Source organism: Penicillium griseofulvum (assembly GCF_001561935.1).
Source record: "Penicillium griseofulvum strain PG3 chromosome Unknown contig_79, whole genome shotgun sequence".
Classification (NCBI taxonomy): Eukaryota; Fungi; Ascomycota; class Eurotiomycetes; order Eurotiales; family Aspergillaceae; genus Penicillium; species Penicillium griseofulvum.
The window spans coordinates 3,084,185-3,105,292 of record NW_024467420.1 but is presented as its reverse complement, the minus strand read 5'-3'; the positions used below and the strand labels follow the sequence as shown (position 1 = coordinate 3,105,292).

General features: G+C 46.6%; 10 protein-coding genes across 10 annotated transcripts; 3 read left to right on the top strand and 7 right to left on the bottom strand.

The window, feature by feature from the left end:
* Positions 1-118: 118 nt before the first annotated feature.
* Positions 119-2,022, top strand: PGRI_010110 (GMC family oxidoreductase; the record flags this gene model as incomplete). Its single annotated transcript, XM_040788724.1, has 3 exons — positions 119-1,062; positions 1,126-1,748; positions 1,814-2,022. 3 exons carry the CDS (start codon positions 119-121, stop codon positions 2,020-2,022), a joined length of 1,776 nt encoding a protein of 591 aa, XP_040652496.1.
* Positions 2,023-2,135: 113 nt separating this feature from the next.
* Positions 2,136-2,666, bottom strand: PGRI_010100 (uncharacterized protein; the record flags this gene model as incomplete). Its single annotated transcript, XM_040788723.1, has 1 exon — positions 2,136-2,666. The coding sequence occupies one exon, from the start codon at positions 2,664-2,666 to the stop codon at positions 2,136-2,138; it is 531 nt and encodes a 176-aa protein (XP_040652495.1).
* A 736-nt stretch (positions 2,667-3,402) lies between these two features.
* On the bottom strand, positions 3,403-4,145 carry PGRI_010090 (uncharacterized protein; the record flags this gene model as incomplete). Its single annotated transcript, XM_040788722.1, has 2 exons — positions 3,403-4,065; positions 4,119-4,145. The coding sequence occupies 2 exons, from the start codon at positions 4,143-4,145 to the stop codon at positions 3,403-3,405; spliced, it is 690 nt and encodes a 229-aa protein (XP_040652494.1).
* A 286-nt stretch (positions 4,146-4,431) lies between these two features.
* On the top strand, positions 4,432-4,982 carry PGRI_010080 (uncharacterized protein; the record flags this gene model as incomplete). The annotated part of the gene is made up of 3 exons (XM_040788721.1): positions 4,432-4,436; positions 4,489-4,821; positions 4,871-4,982. 3 exons carry the CDS (start codon positions 4,432-4,434, stop codon positions 4,980-4,982), a joined length of 450 nt encoding a protein of 149 aa, XP_040652493.1.
* Positions 4,983-5,481: 499 nt separating this feature from the next.
* PGRI_010070 (uncharacterized protein) lies at positions 5,482-7,834 on the bottom strand (the record flags this gene model as incomplete). The annotated part of the gene is made up of 3 exons (XM_040788720.1): positions 5,482-6,584; positions 6,640-6,677; positions 6,735-7,834. The coding sequence occupies 3 exons, from the start codon at positions 7,832-7,834 to the stop codon at positions 5,482-5,484; spliced, it is 2,241 nt and encodes a 746-aa protein (XP_040652492.1).
* Positions 7,835-8,340: 506 nt separating this feature from the next.
* On the bottom strand, positions 8,341-9,675 carry PGRI_010060 (uncharacterized protein; the record flags this gene model as incomplete). The annotated part of the gene is made up of 1 exon (XM_040788719.1): positions 8,341-9,675. One exon carries the CDS (start codon positions 9,673-9,675, stop codon positions 8,341-8,343), a length of 1,335 nt encoding a protein of 444 aa, XP_040652491.1.
* A 1,488-nt stretch (positions 9,676-11,163) lies between these two features.
* PGRI_010050 (uncharacterized protein) lies at positions 11,164-12,381 on the bottom strand (the record flags this gene model as incomplete). The annotated part of the gene is made up of 2 exons (XM_040788718.1): positions 11,164-11,644; positions 11,699-12,381. The coding sequence occupies 2 exons, from the start codon at positions 12,379-12,381 to the stop codon at positions 11,164-11,166; spliced, it is 1,164 nt and encodes a 387-aa protein (XP_040652490.1).
* A 1,125-nt stretch (positions 12,382-13,506) lies between these two features.
* On the top strand, positions 13,507-14,460 carry PGRI_010040 (uncharacterized protein; the record flags this gene model as incomplete). Its single annotated transcript, XM_040788717.1, has 1 exon — positions 13,507-14,460. The coding sequence occupies one exon, from the start codon at positions 13,507-13,509 to the stop codon at positions 14,458-14,460; it is 954 nt and encodes a 317-aa protein (XP_040652489.1).
* Positions 14,461-15,182: 722 nt separating this feature from the next.
* Positions 15,183-16,217, bottom strand: lea1 (U2 snRNP complex subunit LEA1; the record flags this gene model as incomplete). Its single annotated transcript, XM_040788716.1, has 4 exons — positions 15,183-15,545; positions 15,602-15,862; positions 16,003-16,043; positions 16,139-16,217. The coding sequence occupies 4 exons, from the start codon at positions 16,215-16,217 to the stop codon at positions 15,183-15,185; spliced, it is 744 nt and encodes a 247-aa protein (XP_040652488.1).
* Positions 16,218-17,022: 805 nt separating this feature from the next.
* On the bottom strand, positions 17,023-19,333 carry PGRI_010020 (putative nucleoside diphosphatase (Ynd1); the record flags this gene model as incomplete). The annotated part of the gene is made up of 4 exons (XM_040788715.1): positions 17,023-18,962; positions 19,060-19,186; positions 19,236-19,270; positions 19,324-19,333. The coding sequence occupies 4 exons, from the start codon at positions 19,331-19,333 to the stop codon at positions 17,023-17,025; spliced, it is 2,112 nt and encodes a 703-aa protein (XP_040652487.1).
* Positions 19,334-21,108: the final 1,775 nt, after the last annotated feature.

Below are 21,108 nucleotides of genomic sequence, written 5' to 3'. Positions count from 1 at the left end.
AAGCATATCATGACGAAGTATAAATCATCCGTGTAGACTCACAAATTGTTAAGAAAATTAAAGAAAGATCTGTATCTCTCAGCCAGTTGAGCCTTCTCTCATCAAAATTATATCAATCATGCGCCTCGTCGGCCTTGCACTGCTTCCACTAGCAGCTGCAGTTCCCCATGCCTCACACAACTCATACTCGACTTATGACTATGTTATTGTCGGGGGTGGCACCAGTGGCCTTGTTGTTGCAAACAGATTGTCCGAGCAGAAGGACACCACCGTTCTCGTGATCGAAGCGGGCGGCCCCGTATATAACAACCCAAATGTGACCGACACTCTTGGATACAGCAAAGCCTTCGGTACAGAAATTGACTGGGCTTATAAAACGACAGGCCAAGAATATGCCGGTGGTGCCCCACAGACAGTACGCGCTGGAAAAGCACTGGGAGGAACCTCAACCATCAACGGCATGGTGTACCTCCGTGCCCAGGCAGCCCAGATTGATGCTTGGGAGACTGTTGGAAACAAGGGCTGGAACTGGAAGAGCATGCTCCCCTACTTCAAGAAAAGCGAGAAATTGCAAGATCCGGCGCAATACCCTTTCTTGGATGGATCGGGTGTTGCCTTCGATCCGGCATACCACGGATTTACTGGGCCCTTGAAGGTTGGCTGGTCTTCAACACAGTTGAATGATGGTCTTGCTCAGAAAATGAATGCTACCTACCAGAACCTCGAGGTTCCTGTTCCGTACAACCGGGACCCCAACAGCGGAGATATGGTTGGTTACAGTCTGTATCCCAAGACGGTTGATGCCGATCTCAACATCCGTGAGGATGCTGCTCGTGCCTACTATTATCCTTACCAAAGCAGAACCAATCTCCACGTTTGGCTCCACACACACGCCAACAAGCTTACCTGGAAGGATGGCAACGAGGCCACCGCAGATGGTGTCGAAGTCACTCTCTCCAACGGCACAACCATCGTCGTGAAGGCTACCTGTGAGGTAATTCTCGCTGCCGGCGCACTGAAGTCACCCGTGCTGCTTGAGCTTTCCGGTGTAGGAAATCCAGAGTAAGTGCTAGAGTATCATGCCATTTATTATTTGATAAAAGCTTACCATACGTCTTTTCACAGCATTCTCTCCAAGTACGGAGTCGCCACCAAGATCAACCTGCCAACTGTCGGCGAGAACTTGCAGGACCAAATGAACAACGGGCTCCAGTTCGACTCAAAGACAACCTACGGCGGCGACAAGAGTGCCGACTACGTCGCCTACCCCTCTGCAGCCCAGCTCTTCCCCAACTCTACCGCAGTTGGAGCCGAGCTTCTTCGCAAGCTCCCTGCATATGCAGCCCAGGTTGCTTCCGCCAACGGTAACATTACCAAAGCCAGCGACCTATTACAATTCTTCAAGATCCAGTGGGATCTGATCTTTAAGGATGGTATTCCCGTCGCGGAGATTTTGCTCGAGCCATTTGGAGCCATGTACGACACTGAATACTGGGGGTCTGTTCCGTTCTCTCGCGGTAGCATTCACCTCTCTTCTGCAGACCCCACGGCCGCGGCTATCATTGACCCGAAGTACTTTATGCTCGACTTTGATTTCGAGGCTCAGGTGCAGGCAGCGCGGTTTATTCGTGAGGTTTTCAAGACCAAGCCATTTGCCGATATGGCTGGTGCTGAGACCAGCCCTGGTCTGTCTGCTGTTGGTGCTGATGCTGGTGACGATGGCTGGGCTGATTTCATCAAGGGTAACTGTAAGTTTATTCCTCGTTTTGCTAAGAGTTCTTTGGAGAGAATTGGTTTGTTGACATCTGATTAGACCGATCAAACTTCCACCCGATCAGCACAGCTGCTATGATGCCCAAGGAGGTTGGTGGTGTCGTCGACTCATCCTTGAAGGTTTACGGAACCTCGAACGTCCGTGTCGTGGATGCTTCCGTCTTGCCTTTCCAGGTCTGTGGTCACCTTCAGAGCACCGTGTATGCGGTTGCTGAGCGTGCGGCCGATATCATCAAGGGCGAGCTGTAATGTGACATCGTGCTCTTAGAGGAAATATTGTACGCATAGTATGCATATTGATATAAGTATTTTTATTGTGAATAAGAATAATTCTCCGTTTACGCCCTACGAGCCCTCCAGGGCTATGGGATTTGTTTATGTAATGATAGGCAATAACCTTGGAAGAATGCATTGCCCAGGGCATGCCCCAAGTTACTGAGTCTCATATTTTGCAGCCGGGTCGTCCACGGGGTTTCTATTCCACCAACCATGAGAACGTTGTCAATATTAGCCCTGGAACTCACAATCCCAAGACACACATCTGGGATAACGTCCTCCGTGTATGCAAGTGCTTGGATATCGGCAAACGTAAGACCAGCCATGTTGAGAAGTGGGGTGATTGCCTTGATGACAGGATCACATAGGTTGCAGACGAACCTGCCAGTGAGACCTAACTCGTTCCCTACAGTGTCTGGTTCTGTTTCGTCGTTGAGGGGAATCTCATGGTTGAAATTGTGCCCATGGAATATGAAGCGCACATCTTGGAGGAAGGCATACCACGGATGCATATATGCCAAACACAAACGATCGTTCCCGCACGAGACATGAATTGTGCCCCGTGTGTACCGAATTTCAGCTAGGGGTCGAGCCAGCTGGTTATTGGCAGGCTCCATTTTAGAGAGGTTGAAGAAAGAAGAGGAACCGGAGTCAGGTATCAGTCCCGAGGTTTCAGATTTTGGGATTACGACACAAACCTTATCTTTTATATAAAATTCCCTATAACCCTCAAGTATAGCAAGTATAATAAGAATCGGCTTATACATCCCTGTATAGTTTTTTCCGGGGTCTTTTTAGTGGTCTTTTCAGTGGTCTTTTAGATATTCTTAGATACTATAGAAGTCTTCTTTCGAGGTATTCTCTTCCCTTTTAGCTTTATAACGAGGTAGACGGCCGAAAACTAGAATAATATAAAATATTAGTGTGACATTAGCGTATTCAGACATATTATATGCCCATATTACATGTAGTAGGACTTGGTTGTTGCTTGATGTAGTGGATACGCCAGGATCAATAAGGATGCTAGACCCGGAGAGGCTGCTAGATACAGTATCCTGAATAAAAGCCGATTGCTCCCTGTTTCATGTCAGAAAGACATTTGCTTACACATGATGGGCTCACTACCTTCCACAGGCCAAGCCACTCGTGAAGCACCTTTTTCTTCGTCTGGCAGTGTCTAACCCTCATACTACCTACCATCTTAGGAATACGAGTGAAAATTATATTACGGGGGGTTGAGTCATGGTGGATTACGTGTTTGACTCTAGGGTAGAGAGATGGCCACAGTCAATATTATTCCTATTTCTCATTCGTATTTCAAGGATTGCACGTTAGGATACCGTCATCTCCTTTTCAGGTCCTAATCGAGTAAGGGTATTGCGCATTGTCATCCCTCTGGATCCCACTGATCCCCATAAAGTCTTGATACCATAGCCAGAGCATATCCTGATGCTCTCGATTCAAGGCAAAGAATTGCCTACGCAGTTGAACCTCAGCCGAGCTGCGTAGTTCTAACAGTCGCAGTTCTTCATCTCGATTTTCCCGCATCAGTCGTTGGATGGATGGTAGCCCGAAAAAGATATCCGCAATGTTCGCCTCCACTCCACGTACCCGGGCGAGTGCACGGTGGTAATTTTCAATGTCAAATAACAACACCTGGAATTCCTTGAGAGGGGTGGGAGTGTGTGATAGACCCAGAGGAATGGTGATTTCGAGGTAGAAACGGAGGTCTTCCCCATAGTACTGCATCAAGCCATGTTGGTGTTCAGGAGACAGAGCTTCGAATGTTCTTTGGGCTTTTTGCACGGCCTGATTGGTGTTTTCCTCCTGGTCCTGTGCAAGCCGAGCCACTTTTTCAACAGCTTTTTGGATCTCCGGGTGTTGGGTACTGAGGTGGGGGAACGAGTCCAGGAAGCGAAAGGTAGTTAGACAGCAATTTGCAGAATGGACAGCAGCTTTCAGGTCATCAACGGCCTGGCGGAGCTCTGGAGCCAAGCACCGCTCATCAGCTGTTGACTACAAGAGAGGAGATGTTAGTACAGTAGTGTCAGGCTTGCCTAGGTGGTTACCCAGACGAAAATTCTCACTTCAGCCATCTCTGTGAAAGCTTGAAAGAAAGTTCTGAGTTAGAAAGCGAATGAAGATGAAGTGTTCAAAGAGACATTGATAGAACTCTAAAGATTGTATTTGGATTCTTCTCAAACGAGATAAGATGTAAAACTTCACGTGAAGTTTGCATGTTTTCAATGAATATATTGAAACCTCAGGCTATTAGATGTTGATGTATGGATACCTGCATGTGACTTCTTAAGGTTGCGGCTGCCTAAGTTCCTAAGTTCCTTAACCTCCCACTTCTACTTCCATTTCTTCACTCTTCCAGTCATGGGGTCAGTTTAGCCATCATAAAAAAAAAAGCAGAACTTGCTAACAAGAACACAGTTACACACACTACTACGCCATTATTGGCTGGGATACACCTGAATGGCAAAAGGCCTGGGATCAGCTCATCCAAGACGTCCCCAATATCATCAAAGAAGCCCGCGTTCCTCTCAGCGGCCCAACCGATGATGAAGACACAATCACACCGGTGATCAACGACCCCGAGGACGGCATATACTTGAATGGGATTAGAGGAAACGCCCACGAACCATTCATACTTCGCAAGCCGGGTACATGGACTTTCTGCAAGACTGCTCGAAAGCCGTATGATGTGGTTGTTTCATCCATCCTTCTCAGGATTTGGATGCTGGCACCGAAGAACCTTGATCTTGGGTATGGTACATGTGGCATCCATTCAGAGAATTATTCTAATGATGTATAGCTCTGATGGTGGTTATGAGGACTGGGACGAAGCGCGTGACCTCTGCGCTACCTTATGGCCCAATGAGCCCACCGATGGCCTATGGGCGCAGCGTAATGAAAATACTGATTAGGTAAATGATGAGGGACATGACATGGAGACCAAAGGTGAAAGCCACCAGGTTAACATAACCCAGGTCAATTAGGTGCGGGTATTTGCTATTTTGGGGTCCATTGGTTTCAATTATGTTTTTATTCGCTGCCCTAGGTGGCTCAGACCCCATGGCTCCTTGAATTGTACACGCATGAGATCGTGAACTTGCTCTTTCTTTTTAGGCTTCTACCAAATTTTATTTACACGTAGCTGACGTCCTTCATGGCACTCAAGCATCCATATCGTCATCTCGATTCCATTTTTGGTATGACTTGTAAAGAGAATAGATGCCTTGGACTCCATATCGCTTCTGGTTGGGCGCATATCTTTGAGCACTTCGGCTGACCATGAGAAAGAACAATGAGAGCTGATTCTATCAAGAGATGGGGAGGGTAATGGTAAATGATGGCGAAGTCATGGGAGAAAAGGCTCTGATAGTTGACTATGGAAAGAAAGGAGAATCTAATCTAGTCACTAACTCAACCAACAATCCATTCACGTTTTTGCTGGTCATCCCATTTGACTGCCATAACATAGCCGCCTTCCTCTGATTGCTTTGCATAGTTGACAATAGACTCGATTGTTCCCACGCTTTCATATTGTGCATAATGAACTGCATCCTCTGTCGTACGCAATGACACCACTGCACACGATGTCCTTGATCCAGGTCTAGAATTTTCTGAGTCCATTGCAATAATCCCGTAAGTCCCATCTGGCTCGAAAATATTAGGGGGTTTAAATTTCAGCAGACAGTAACCATCCAGGCTATTGACTTCTCCAGGATTGTACTCATCGAGCCACTTCTCCCAAGCCAGTTGTGCATTGTAGGGGTCAAGATCAAAGAGGCCGAGGTCAAAGGCCATACGGGATGGGAACAGCCATGACGAGTAAGAAGTGATCTGAAGTCCTCGAGGTGTGATCTTCCCGGCTTCGCCCGAGAGGTAGCGGAGGTCTTCGGTATATTGACACACTTTCATCGCCCAGCGCATTCCATCTTCTTCGAATCGTGGCCCCTGCTGGAATAGCACGCCTTGGGGAAAATCATCAAGTAGGCTGTAGAACTTCCGCATTCGTTCGTCGGACCCTTTGACCTCTATAATTTCCTTCAAGTCAAAATTGAGGACACCCGCCAGAATGATGGGGCGATCGGCTGCCTTGCTGGTGGCTCGGGTGGCTACATTAAACCAATTCGATTTGATCAGTTGACTTTTAGGGATCTCGGTTGGTTCGAAAGGAGTAACAACAAAGTTGACGAAACGTTGGAATTTAGACGCGGACTCAAGGGTTTGTTGAAAGAAGGAGAGCCAAACACCAATGGCATAGGTGATAATCCTATCCTGCATGATGGGGAGTTTGTCTCGGTCAAGTTTGGTCAGGAGCTCGTCGGCAATAGTGGAAATGTTGACTGCCTTGTCAGAGAACATCACATACAGCCGACTTTTAGCGGCCAATCCTTCTTGGAGTGTCCATAATCGGCGAATCCAGCCTGAACAGTATAGTACCCTTAGGAGAAGCTCAAGATGAGTTGAAGAGCTGGCGTTAACTTTTCTCATCTCTGAATCAATGATCATCGTCCGATACCCTATAATCGGTTCAGTCACCATCTAAGAAGTAGTATGTTCATAGCTCGTACTGACCGTCCAAGTATACTTCACGCATGCGCTGAATCGCCAGACTTCTAACATCAGGTTGATGTGGTATACACAAGGTATCAATCCACAAAAGTACTGACTCATCTCTGCGTAGAGCCTTATTGCTCACCAAATGGGCAAGTCGAGATGTACCCGTGTGTAGTGGTCCAAATGGGCCATTATTGTAGCGAGGGACATATTCATCGCCAGTGAGAACACATCTTGCCTGCTCGTAAAGGAACTTCATTTGGCAGGTCGGGAGACTGTTACCCTTTGTGTTGCCTAGTCCATCGGACCACACATGCGAGATAGCCAGGTATTGTCTGCCGACACGCTTTCTCACGATCTCAATCTTAACATCGTCGTCACAAGGTGTGATCATCAGAAGTGGAACCCCTCCTTCCCGGAGAATTGTATGCAGCTTCTCGACATCTGCCTGGACATGCGAACAGCTGCAATCTTCTTGCACGTGTCGAGTGACATAGTCGCTCTCATCGACGTTGTTTGCCACGCATTCTATCTTCTTACAGGACTCATGCGTTTTTGTGTACCAGTCGGCCTTGACACGCATTAATTGAAGCAGATACACCGGGGTATCCGGTCCACCACCCGTCGTGCGACATTTCTCTGCCTCCAAAGGGCACCATCCTGCTGCAACCATTTGCTCAATCTCAGGCCCTACGCTCAACAGCCAATGGTGAACACTAGGGGTCTTGGTCTGAGGACCGTCTCGCTTCTCTGCAGTATACCAGAGAACATAGCAGATCAGTCGAATGGCCACAAGCATCTCATCCCGCACACAAAACTTAGAGTATATAGAAAGCTGCTGGCAAACTTTCTTGACGATGTCAACCGCTCGCTCGCCAAATTTCCTCTTCTTCCATTCCTTGGCATTACCGACATATTTATCGAGATGCTTTGTCGTTAAGCATTGAACGTCTTCCCTGCGTAGGAGGAAATCGGACTGGTCCAGCTGATCCCCAAACACATAGTGGAGCATGCCGAAGTAAAGCCAGCACTCGATTTCAGAGTGGAATCTCTCCGGGATTCGGTTTAAAGGGAACTTGTGATCTCCTTCTTCCGATTTCCAGCCACAGCGAGCCGGGAACTGGTCCCAATCGCCTCCATCATATAGCGAATTATTGTACTCGACTTTATAAGGCTTTGGGGGTTCCCCAGGAAAGAACAAATGCTCCGCCATTATTGCTGATTGCTTTCCTAATTACTTTGAGAGTTAACACTTTTTCAGACAGATGAAGCCCCGCGTCAGCATAGCCCTAAAACGCTAGTCTCATACTGGTTGGTCTGTTCCAGTGCCAAGACATACTCGTATTCTTTACCTTGTAGCCTTTCAGCTGCCAATGTTCATTGCGGGTATCTTTAGTAAATGGTATAGAAGTACCTTTGTGGTTTGGTGATTTGATATATTATGTTTCCTACTATGTGGTATTCTGACCTGAACATAGAAGAAAAGGTAAATCTTGGAACTGTAAAATGTGCAAGTCTCGTATTATTCGGAGTAGAAAAAAGACAGTCATTTGGATATGGAAAGCAAGACTTCGGGGCATAACTCATATAACGACAGTTGTTTGACCTTTACTTGGATTAAGACAGATAAGTACCAAATCGCCCTTCCGCACAGGCTACTACCCCCGGGATAGGACCTGGTGAAAAACCGCTACATACTGCTGTATTGCACGCTTCTTTTCAGCCAACCTGCGTCCTGCGCATCTGTTTGTTAAATTCTTTTTCTTTCGCCGCCCGTAGTAGATCGCGTCGAATTTCCGGTTCATTGCTGGACCACCATTTTTCCTCCCACGGCTGTAGACCGCCGCCAGGGAAGAACTCTGGGAGCAGAGCTCGACCAGCTCCTTTGAGATCTAACTCGAGCTCCATCAGTGTATGCATGACCTTGAATTCGGCAAAGACCATGGGTATCGGACTTCCTTCGGTCCCTGGCTTCGGGCGCATAGCCAGTCGAACTGGAACCCCTAACATCGCCGGCTGACGTGGAGCTCCGGCCGTGATGAGATTTTGTAGCATGCCAGCGCCACCCACCGCGAGTAGATACCACGCGTGTTCCTGGATTCCTGTGCTGGTGAGGAGAAGCATGAGCCACAACACCGCTAACAGGAACGTCATCATGCGCGTAGTATTGCCGGGGCTCATCAGTTGCATCAATCGCCCCCTACGTGCCCGCGCCTCCCCGTCGTCCATCAACTGTCCCCCAGCCATGTCTTCCAAATCCAGTCCACCCTTTGCCCCCAGCACCACGACCACATGCTGTGTGCCATTACCAAGCGTCAACGCGACATCCTTGCGCCTCTCTAAAGTTCGACACGCCCATTTCTCCTTTCGCCATTGTGGCAGTGCACCAGACGCATAGGCCAGGATGGTCCCGGCCACTGTCACCAGGAAGATACTCCAATCTTGGTGCAGGCCAAATGGTATCGCACTGATACCTAGTTGGAGCACTGTCACGACAATTCCCAGCCAATATACCCAGTCATAACCAGGTTTTGCCACAGCATTTGGCCCATCCAGTGCCCATTCGTAAACACTAACGCAGAGACGCGCCTGGTAGGGGCTCACAAATTTGCGAGGATTGGGGTATGCTTCTGTCGTTGCCGTGGCCTTTCCTGGTACATCTGTGTCTGCGAGCCCAGCTTCTTCGTCCTGGTATAGGACAGGGTGGTTTTGCAGCCGTTGTTCCACTTCTGCTGGCATCCAGTATTCATAGTTCTGAAACACCCGCCCTAAAGTCCAGGATCGGTTGAACCGCATATACCCCGTGCCTATGTTGATTACCCGGAGCGAAGTGTCAGGGGCCGGGGGCATTAGGCGGTCCTCGCTTTGAGCAGTGAGTAACGCCGAGATAGCGTACGATACCCATCCGAACGAGAAGGTGACTGGGGTAATGGGACCGCCCGAGACGGCTGCCAGAGCAATACCAATAACATCTCCGCCAATAATTAAAAGAATCGAGAATAAGTCTGATGGATTGACCCACTGTGCGCGGAATGTGGATGCTGCTTCATCCATACTGAAAAAAGTTGAATTCTACGACTTCAGGACGGAAGACAAGACAAGGACAAATGCAGAAAACTGCGGCTGAACCTCGCTTACATCGACAAATCCTCCGTCAAAAACAGAATACGAGAATATCCACAATTTCAGCACTGACCACATGGTGATATTGAATTATCACGTGGGAATACTATGTTTAATACTTTTTTTTAGTGTATTTAAGTCCTTGATGGTTTTAATGTTTTATCTAGATGTTATCTACTAGGTTGTATAGTACTCTGACTTTTTCTTTTCATCTTTTTCTTCCCGTTGATATAGCTAAAGAGAAATGCTTATAGAACTACCACAATAGGAAAATAGCACAGAATATGCTCGACAATACAGAAGAATATAAGTCATTATAGAGTATAAACTGTCGAGATGACTTTCCAACGGTTGTCTATCGAACATCAATGTATATATCTATACAGGTACATGGAAGCCTCAACGCACTTCCGGCGGAATTGCGTGCTTAGTCATAAAAGCCACCTGTGTTGTATCTTCTAAATGCCTGGAATCCTGGACTTTCAATAAAATTTTTACTACCCATACTTGTCCACAATCTGAACTCAAGTTCAAACTGTATACAAGAATGCCGATAGTCAAGAATTTCACACTACCAAGTTCGGTGAAGGGGCTAACACTAAGCCCCGCCTCGAAATTATTCATTGCCTTCATATCTGGACCAGATCCAATTACCAAACAACCCTGGTGCCCAGACGTACGGGATGCGCTGCCACATATCAACGAGGCATTTGCCGGAGATGATACACCAGAATTAGCTATTATCGAGGTTGGACAAAAACCCGAGTAAGTTTCACCATAGTCATGTCTGAAACTGCAAATGTTTTTGCTTCCAAATTATATCCAAAAAGCCCCCCCGAGGTGCATTAAGCTGATATCTATCAGGTGGAATAATCCTCAGAACGTCTACCGAACAACGTGGGGTACTAAGAACATTCCCGCGCTGGTACGCTATCAGCAAGTCAATGGGGAAGTCACTGAGACCGGGAGATTGGTGGAAGGAGAAATTCTCGACAAGCAAAGACTCCTTGCCTTCATTGTTTAATTTATTATATTGTCATCATGTACCTACTCTTTACTCTCAAACTAAATCGTGATCTATATCTTTTGAGGGACTGGTCTGTTTGTTCTCTATCAAAACTCAAATGCCAGTTTCTGCTATTTCTAGTCACTTAGGGAAATGAAATTGAAATAACCAACTAGTATATTCTGTGTACCAGGTCATTCAAATTTATGACACTAGCTTTGGGATGTAGAGGTGATACAGACGGGAGAGGAAGAGCAAAAGAAGGTAGTGAGGCTTTATATAATTGCTAGAATATACATCTACTTCAGCCAAAACAATAATTTGTACGCAGTTTGCCAGAACTGGAAACCATGATATATATATTATACAAAATCTCCATTGGCACACCCACCCTGGAGTTGAAATCATCTCAACTAGGCTCCCTTATAAGCCAGAATGTACCGATCTTTATCATACTCAGTGACAGTATAGTACTCCTTGCGCACTGGATTGAAACTCATGTCCTCATTTCCAGCCGGAAACCACCCCTTGTACGGTTTGGCCGTCTTCCCTTCTTCCCAAATAAAAAGATCACCCTTCTTGGGAGCTCTGCCTGTACTGCGCGAGATGTAAAACTTGCTGCCATATGAAACAGCACCCTGTACGTTGGGTATATCGACACAGTGCGCCCAGCTTGCGGTAGCGATGCCGTTTTCGGTGTGCAGCCGCCGGGTATTAGCATCTAGATTGTATTTCACATAGCGAATAGGAACTGGCGTCTTCTCGGCATCTTTGAAAGTTTCTCCATCGCGCACAAACTCACCTACCATGAGGGTGTCGGGTGAGTCACTGCGGTCTAGAGAAATCCAAGAGAAGCGGAAGGGGGATTCCTTGCCAGGAGTCCATTTATACCAGCTTAGAGTGGTATTAGTCTTTGATCAAAAGGAATATTGAAGATAATAGACTCACCGGATCTGAGGAAGCACATATTTATACCCATCCGCAGTATGCCCTTTTCCGTCTTTGGTTTTTCCAACACCATCTCCAATATCAACCTCCCAGATATTGTCCAGGTCAAATGCACGAATACCATTGTTGGTATCGACAACATATAGCACATTCCCATACCAAGCGATACCACCAGCGTGAACTTCGACGGATTTGAAGTCATCTTCGGCAATCGGATACACGAGCATCACATGGCGATACTTGTGTGTTTTGCGATCAATAAAGCTGACCCGCACACTGTCTCCCTTTTGATACCAACTGACAATCCACGCCTCGTGATCATTCCAGGTACCCTTCCCGAAAGCATCGGCAGAGCTGGTGATTCCTTGCGGAACCCACTTCGTCGTCTTGTCGTCGCCTGAATTCCAAGCCCATGATTCGACGGGAGACCCGGATCCAATATTCGAGGGCTTACCCTTTCTTAATTCGCGATTCGCAGATTGAAGAACTGCAGTGACAGTCGCAACCTTACCCTTTGACTCGAAGTACTTTGCGAGCTTAGGTAGGTCAGGAGTTTCTCTTTCTTCAAGGGTGAAATCTTTGGTGTCCAGAGTCGCCTTTCCCTGGCAATAACGAGGGTCTGCCGCACTGGTGAAGGGGAGGCAAAGAGAAAGAAGAGTAGTCAAGACTAATGTATACCGCATGATGGAACTTTCGGTAATCGAAGTCAAGGGGGAATTTCTTTTGACCAACAAGGTTGAGGGAGTACAGCTGGGAAGATGCAATTTATAGGTCCACAGCATCTAGTTGAATATATTATCATGAAATGTAACCTCGATGTACATCCGTGAAAGGCCGGAGTATTTCCCCTCGCTCATATTAGGATATGATCGCCATGGAATACGAGATCTTCCTAGCTAGAATAGCCAAGCCCCTTCTGCATGTTGAAAATAGTCTCAAACATGAAAGGTGGGCTCAGATCAACACGAGGAATGAGACTAGTGTCAGACCATCACATTAGAGAGGTTCGTATTTCAACATTGGTGTAATGAAGCTCCCAATTTAGCCATCCGATCCCAACTCACTCATTTGAATATACATAGATTTTAGTCAATATTATATTTCTTTTGCATTTCCACGACCTCAACTCCAAATCCCAGGTGAACAAGCGATTGAAACTTACATGGTACTTCTAGAATCTGTTTCCTCAAAATGTCTAGTGAAGCAACCCTACCACCAGACTACGGGGGTATTATCAAACATAGAAGACATAAAAGTCTTACCCAAAGCTATAGATGGGTCATACACAGGCAACAAGGCTCTCGAATTATATTACTTTCTTTACTCCCAATAAATCATATCCATACAAGAAACATACTCTTTGATTTTAAAAAGCAGACGTCAAATTGATGTTATAGTAGAAATAAAGATCCAATTTGGGTGCTAAACCGCTCTAACGCCAAAACTTCGTATTGCACAGCCCGTACCTGCCTAGTGATGCTATTCTTGATGGATTCTAAGAATATCATTTTTTTTTATACTTCACATTTACCTGAGTCTTCATCAAATTTAACCTTCACTTGACCCGTATACTGTACAGCTTGCTGATCCTATCTAGGATAGGGGATAGTTGTCCCCATTTTAGTTCATATTAACATAATGCCTCGTATACGAGGTTTACGAACTAATTTCCCCTATCTGGTGAAGCATTGCCCGAATTATATTTATGGCATCCAGTCCAAGCTTGGAGATAAAAATCCTCGAATTACCTCGCCTTTTCTCTTTCCAGTGACTTCTTCCTTGGTGTAACCTCAATTAGCACCACGATAATGCATTTCAAATCCTTCCTTTCTCTTTCTATTGCAGTCCCATTTGCAACAGCCTACCATCTGGCTGTTACCGACCAGAACTCCAAAACTGTTCGGGTCTTCCCACGAGATGCTTCAAAATGGAACAGCGATGCCGTTCATTGGTCTTTCACCGCCGACCTAAACCCATGGCCCTGGCAAAAGGACGTTTGGGCCGACCTTTCTGAAGTCAAAATCCGCAAGACAGCTGACCGGGGCCTGGTTGCCCTCGTTGCCGCCTCGGGTGGCAAAGTCGGCATGATCGATATCAAATCGGGGCAGAAATCCACGACGATAGACGACGTTGTCTGGTCAGCAACACCTGGTGGTAACCCGCATTCCCTCGAACGAATCCCCTATCTCGGCGCATTTGTTGCCGCAAGCTCGGCCTCGCACAAGTTGACACTGTATGTTCCAACTGATGCATCAGATGTCAACAATCTGAAAAAGATTAAGAAGAGCCATGAATATACTGTTAAAAAGGCCCACGGGGTGCTCTGGCATGGTGGTCAGTTGTGGGCTATCGGGGAAGATTACCTCTATAGGTATGATGTGGTGGGAAAAGGGAAGGACATCGAACTGAAGATGGATGGGAAACCAATCCCCTTGGACAAAGTGGAAGGCAGGGCGAGAAATGGTCACGATCTTTCTGCCAGTTACAAACATGAAGACATCCTGCTGTTGACGCATACCGCTGCTGCGTATAAATACAACACGACCAGCGGCGACTTTGAGCGCCTCATGAAGCTTGATAAGCTCAAGTCTCTGGTTCAGCATTCTTCTGGGGAATATGCCTGGATTCGCGGGGCAAAGGGTGACATGGGACAGTATGTGTCATTTAGTGATGAGAGCGCACCTACAACCGTGACAGACAAGAGAGGGTGGGATGATGCCGAGTTCTACAAGGCGAGAATCTTTGATGCTGGGTATGAATGATCCCTTGGTATGATATCAAGTTGGATTATATATCTGAAATTAAAGCAAAAGTGTATATTACAATTAATTTGATATTGTGTCCACGGGTAGGTCGAAGACTTGTTCGACATATCTTCAACCCAGTTATATTCTTTAAGTACTTCTACTTCTGTACAATTTAGCCTTATGGACTTCATATGATATAACTGATTTAGTATGCCTTCATACTAACATTGATCATTACTATTGCTCCTCGCCGTGAATGGCTGATCTGATGTTCCCTATTGGATCGGCAGATCCCACCCCCAAGCTCAGTATATTGGAGATGGTTAGCCATCTGTGCTACTGCTTCGTCTAAGTGCTTCTACATGTAGCCATTAGCTGGATGAGTCGTTAAGCAAGAGATGGCCGGGCATCCATTTACGCTCAATTCTGGTTTAGTACCGCCATGATTGGTGCTCCAGACGCAGCCTGACAGGCTAACATGATATGCTCTCTTGGAAAAGGGACAAGAAACGAGCTTTTAGTTTCGATTTTCTGACAATTCATAGCAAGGATCCTTTTCTGATCCCAAACGGGTACAAAAATAAATGAATACCCAAACACAATACACACTGAACCCCACCCGGCCAGAAGAAAATCCCTTGAAAACAAAGCCCCAAAAGAAAACGAAGACGATGAAACGTGATTGTATGTTCATTTCACAAAAGAAATCCGAGAGAAAAGATCCTAGATCTCATCTCTCACATCTGCATGGGCTCATCACCCTCGGCATCCGCTCCACCGGGTATCCGTCCCTCGTTAAGTTCCTTCTCCAACTTGGTAATCTCCTGGAGACTCTTCGCCTCACGAATCAGTCTCTCAACACGGTTGCGTTCCTTGTCGGTGAGTTGTACTCGCACGCCCTTTTCGGCGGGGGTGCGTTCCTTCGGAGTGGAGACATCGAAGGTGTGGGACTTGATACCCATAATCTTCGAAGCGAGGGATGATGGTTCATCATAGGTACCGAAGAGCTCTTTAGCCGTGGCGCGCTCAGCGTCGGTTACTTTTTGGAAGTCAAGGAAACGGAGGGAGGGAATGCGCCAGATAGCCCAGTAGCGGTAGTTCTGCGTGAACCAGTTAGCTTAGCTTCCAGCAAATCTTGGACCATGGCTAGACAAACCTCTTTGCGAGCCACTGGGTTCTGTAGGAGGGTCAAGTGTCTGAGCCGTCGCAAGTTCCGTAGCGGATCTAGATCCGCAAGTTCAGACACATTGTTCGCAGTCAGGACAAGAGTCGTCAGGTTAGGCACTGAGGTTGCGAGCGCCGGTTGGATGTGATTGATACGGTTGCGAGCGAGGAGGAGGGTACGGAGGCGAGGAAAGTAGGGGAAGTTTCCCAAAGAGGAGATGTCATTATCAGTGAAATCAATCGCATCTTGATCCTAGGAGCTATCAGCATCGGATTCGCAAAGGGTATGATTGAGCTGACTGTAGACTCAAAATGCGGTCTAGCAGCAACACGAATAGACATTTCAGAGACAAATCTGACTCAAGGATTGGTTGATAGAAACACATCACTTACTTTGGCAATACCCAAGTTCTCAATTGTGGGGATCTTGTGACCTACACGACCACACAAAAAGACGATATCAATCCAGCTCTTAAACAAAAGTGTAGTACCTGTTCTTTTCAGGCAGGTAAAAAATGGGCCAACGCACCTCGGAGATCCAACTCGCGATCTGTGAGTGGATTGATGTATGATAGGGAATTTTGAATAAGCTCAACGGTCAATCGCATGATGGCGGTGGTTGTTGAGGGTAAAGGGTGTAGTAGGGATGGCGAGTTTGAAGGCAACGACACCAATTGATTGGGCTTATTGGGTTTATGGTTGTGCTGTGGAAAAATATTGAACAAGCTTGGTGAATCAGTACAGTGAATCGGAAGCTCGTTGCGCCAGTTTCTCTCTAGGTACATCATTTTTGCTGACAAAAATTGTCACGTGATATGGATATATCTTTTTCCTGTAGTTATCGATAAGGATTTACCTCCCAGCCTCGGCGGAACCTATACATGTAGCTAGCCATCTTAATCCTTAACCTTGAGCTTTGAGATTCTTTTTATAAAGTCCTTGAAGAGGCTAGAGATTAACTAAAAAAATAGTATGTTATAAGGAGCAATCTATATCGACTAGGGCTACTAGGAAGCAAGTCATTTTGATGAAGCCGTGCTCCTTGCTAAGATGTACAATTTACATGCAGAACAGTCCTTAGCAAACTATTAATCTATATTCAGAAAAAACATTATCCGCTAATAGTACACACCTCATTACGTGTAAATCACCTGCCGAAGATCAAAAGCATCGCAGCCAACCAACAAAAAGGTACTCCAGAGCACAGGGTGGAAATATGATATGAAGAATCGAAAACAGCCTGCCACATGCGACTCGGTAAGATGAACTTCCTTTGCATATGGGGAGAAAAAGGTGAAACCAGGACAGCGCCAAAATGACTCGACGCATGTCAAAAAATCAAACTCCAAGTGAGAATGCGATGCAGTATAAGTGATTATGCATAATTCGGGTCAAGTAGATAGATATGTCACGTTAGTCATCGGCTAGGGGCGTCATGTTGGGTGATTTTTGGTGAGATCTTGTCGGACTGCCAGCTCTCGATCGACGGCCGTTAGTTGTAGGGCCTAGAGCAATAGGAGCGAGGTGGTCCCTGCTTTCCGTCCTGACTACCAAGCCTGCTCGATCCATAGCGATGCCGGAGCCACCACCACCTCCGCTGATTCCGAGACCAATCGTCCCAGTCGAGCTGTTATCTAACGCGTATTTAAAACTGGGAGTGTTGCTGTTACTGCCCCAGCTTGACGCTCGTTTCGGTGGTACCAGTCTAGCTGAGTCTGCTTCGGAAAGACGTCCACCGTCCTCGCTCCCGTCGGACTCGATGGCACCAAGCTCGTAATCTTGAGCACCGTCCTCGAGGACTCGCTCGTAAGAGGCGGTGCTCCGACCGATGAATGGCAGCATCGACTTGAGGCCCTTTCGTTTCTTCGGGTGATTAGGGTGCGATGGCCCTCCACGGCGTAACACGTTACTCACGCGGTTGAAGATCCGGGATCGACGGGTGCGTCCGCACAAGAAGAAGACAGCCATGACAACGATAAGCATGAATAGGACGAGGCCTGGGATCCGGCGCGGAGAATCACCATCGAATAGCGCGTCATGCCAGTGTTCACTGTGGAAGCTATCTGAATCTGGCAGTAGCTGAACACTGGGATATTGGAAGTCGGCCGGGATACCCGGGACGTTGCTGCCAAAGCCTACTGGCAGGCCTTCCCCTTCTATCTCTAGAGGGACTTGAGAAGATGCATATAAAACGATCTTGCCCAAAGTCCAACTCACTTCAGTCGAGTCAATCTTGTTGACCGCCTGGAAAGCATCAAGGTATCCCTTTTCTTTTCCATGGGCCAAGACTTCTTTAGTGCCGTTGTGCGAAGAGCCAGTTGTATCCTCCAAGCCCACTCGAGGCACTCCAATGCCATCATGTAGCATATTGATGATCCATGACGCCTTGAAACATACTTCGTAGGCCTTCTGGTGATCAACCTTCTTTCCCCATTTGTGTTGTTCAAGGCCATGCTCAATGGAGTCCCAGTCTTGAGAGCAAAACGTTTGGACTCGTTCCTGATACGTGTTGAAGTCGTATGCTTTGTCTTTGTACCCCATTTCGAAAATCTCGTGAGTAGTGTGCCAGTACTCGCTGATCCCGATAAAATGGTTAACATCGAAGTCAATAGCCGGAACGTGGATACCGTTTAGCAGACACGGTTCATCTGCGCATGGAGCATCCTTGTCGAGCAATGGAAATGTCTGACGGAGACATTCATCAAATTTGCCTGTACCTAGCAGATAGGGTTCCGTCTTGCTCGCCGAGGCAAATTTTCCGTCAATCGTAGTCCGTAACCCATTGGGAAGACAAGGGTCAGGTAACTCCACGATACCTGGCCCAGTTGCCGTCTGTAAAGCATCCAGGTAACGTCGTCGGGCTTCATGCACGCCGAACTCCAGCCAGGAAGTGACAAACACCCTGTGCTCTTGAATTGATCCATCAATGTTCCGCAATCGCAGCAATTTAAGGTCTTCGGCGTGCTTCTCTGTCTCGGTAACATTAGGAGCAAACGCAATTTGGGCTGACGCGCCACCCATATCGAGGAATCCGTAGGTGTTGTGTCCTTTTCCATGATCGTGTTTCTCCGGGGCATCAAATGATCCCATCAGATAGTTTGTCGCAATCCATCCGTAGAGTCCCTCGGTCACGCCCGGAATCACCTGGATGTGAACACCACAGTCTGGAAGCAGAAACTCCGAGTTGTCACGAGCATAAGAGCAGATCCGATCCAGAAGCAACTGTCGTTCGAGGTTTCCCAGTAGTCGCATGCCCGCAGTGGCCAGGAGAAATATGGGAGTATCCTTGGCATCTTCGGCGGGAATTATTCCCTTGGCGTGATCTAGCAGTTGGGCGAGATGGTCCGATCCGACTAATTCGGGTTTATTGGCGAATGAAGAAACACCTTTTATGCTACTAGGTTAGCGACGGGTTACTAGTGAGTTAGTAGTGGCTCGAGTAGGGCTCACCCGGGTGAATCTTCTTCGTCCATTCCTCCTTAGTTTTGATTTCCGGTAGCGATTTCAACTCCTCCACATGGGCTTTCTTTCGTGCAGCGGCATTTCGCAGCCATCGGTAAACGTGTACCCGAGTCCCCTATGGCGGTTAGTGGCATATCTCTGATATTATAATGAGGTCGACATACAGACGAGCCCGCGTCCAGGACGACACCATAACGCCCTAATAGAAAAGGTTAATTTTGTCCGCAAAGAAGTTGAGGTGGGACTGCATACATTTGCCCATTTGGACTTGTGATTATTCGCAGATCATGTCAAAAGGACTTTAAAAATTAAAGTGCAATAGGGTAAACGAGTGACAAGTAAATACTAAAGAGAAGGAGAAGAGAGAGGGAAGAGAGAGAAGAACCAAAAGCCAAGAAAGATAAGGAGGCCAAAAGCGGCCTGGACGCGACGACTCCGGGGCGATACGAAACATGACAGGCCAGACTGTGACATTTAAACGGTAAACTGGGCCCAGATTGGTCTGAATTAGGGAAAGTGGGGTAATTTATAGGTAATGTAACTATCCGTGACCAAATTCTTTTTTTTTTCTTTTTCAATTATTTCAATTTTAAAGTACAACATAGTTAAAATTTGTACATCTAAATTTCTGCAGTGTACACGTCTCACTGCAGGTTTAACGTTTTTTTTTTTCTAAATCCAGGGACAATACTATCTCAACTTCATATATAATATATGTATTCCAGCCTCTTGGAATGTGGAAAACAGTAAAAATGTCGGAGGGGGGGAAGTATACGTCAGCCCGGCCTTGGAAGCCGGAGATTCGTTGCGTCACTCTCAGGGTCTCTTGGCCAAGACTTTTCAATAAAAGATCCCAAAAAAAAAAAAAAAAAACATTGAAATAAATACATACCTTACTTCAGTTTTTACAATCGTTCTTCTTAGATATTAAAATATTTTATCTGAAAAATGACAATAAAAATTGGAATTGATCCCAGACAGGTTACATGTTCTACAATTCAAAGTCAGGCTGTAACCCTTCTCCTTTCCTAAAAAAACCGCTACAAGACCCTGTCCATTAAGGATGATAAAGACCCGCAAAGATCGTCGAGCCCCGTTCACCAATCCGCTTATCAGCAAATTGTGGTCTAAGCCAATCATTTCCGCCTCCTTATGCACCACCCCAGGATAAACTTGAGAATATGGAGATACAGGAAACAATAAAAGAATATGTATATACCTAGGTTGGCTATAGCACACACATCGCGCTAATTATTTCCTAATTCGCACTCTATTGCCCTTACCACTACATTCGGTCACGCCATCTAACGCGGCACTACGACGTAAAGATCCCCGCCTTGGAAAGCATCCCGCCAATACCCTGCAGCTTGAATACGCCTATCCCCTCGTCTATACGGGTGTAACCATATACTCGTGACAAACCCGACAAGAGGTAGTAAGCCATACGGGTATAAAGTCGGCGGCTGGCGTGATGCCAACTAACCCTGCAATTGCGCCTTCACACCTTCCTACTATGGAGAACTTCCTGTGTTTAATATAGTCGACTAGCACTTATCCTAGTACTTCTGTGTAAGCCGTGGTGTTAGTATTAAAATGCCGCTAGCATGGCCCGTACGCTAGCATTAAGAGGTGAGCCGCCTTAAAAAATAGAAAAGCATAGGTGCGCTCCCTAGAACAGATGCCATATAAACCGGGCCCCTACCAGCAAAATCAAGCGGATTATACAGCCACACGCTATACTTCTAGAACTAATAGGCTACGGATAGTAGACAATAACTGCCTAGTAGAAGCCAAAGAAAGATCAGCGAAGGGATCATATTATCTAGTTCAAATCCTCCACCAATAACAATCATGATCTACCACAAGATTCTATTATGATTCACATATATTTACTATACATATGCCGAATACAAGCTGATAAAAGCAGACAATATATAGAAGATCGGCTAAGCCAGGTGATGTGTGCCACTATCATACCTCTCAGACCGGAATTTTTAAGAGTTCTAATTAAAAATAGACTTGCACCCTTAGCATAGA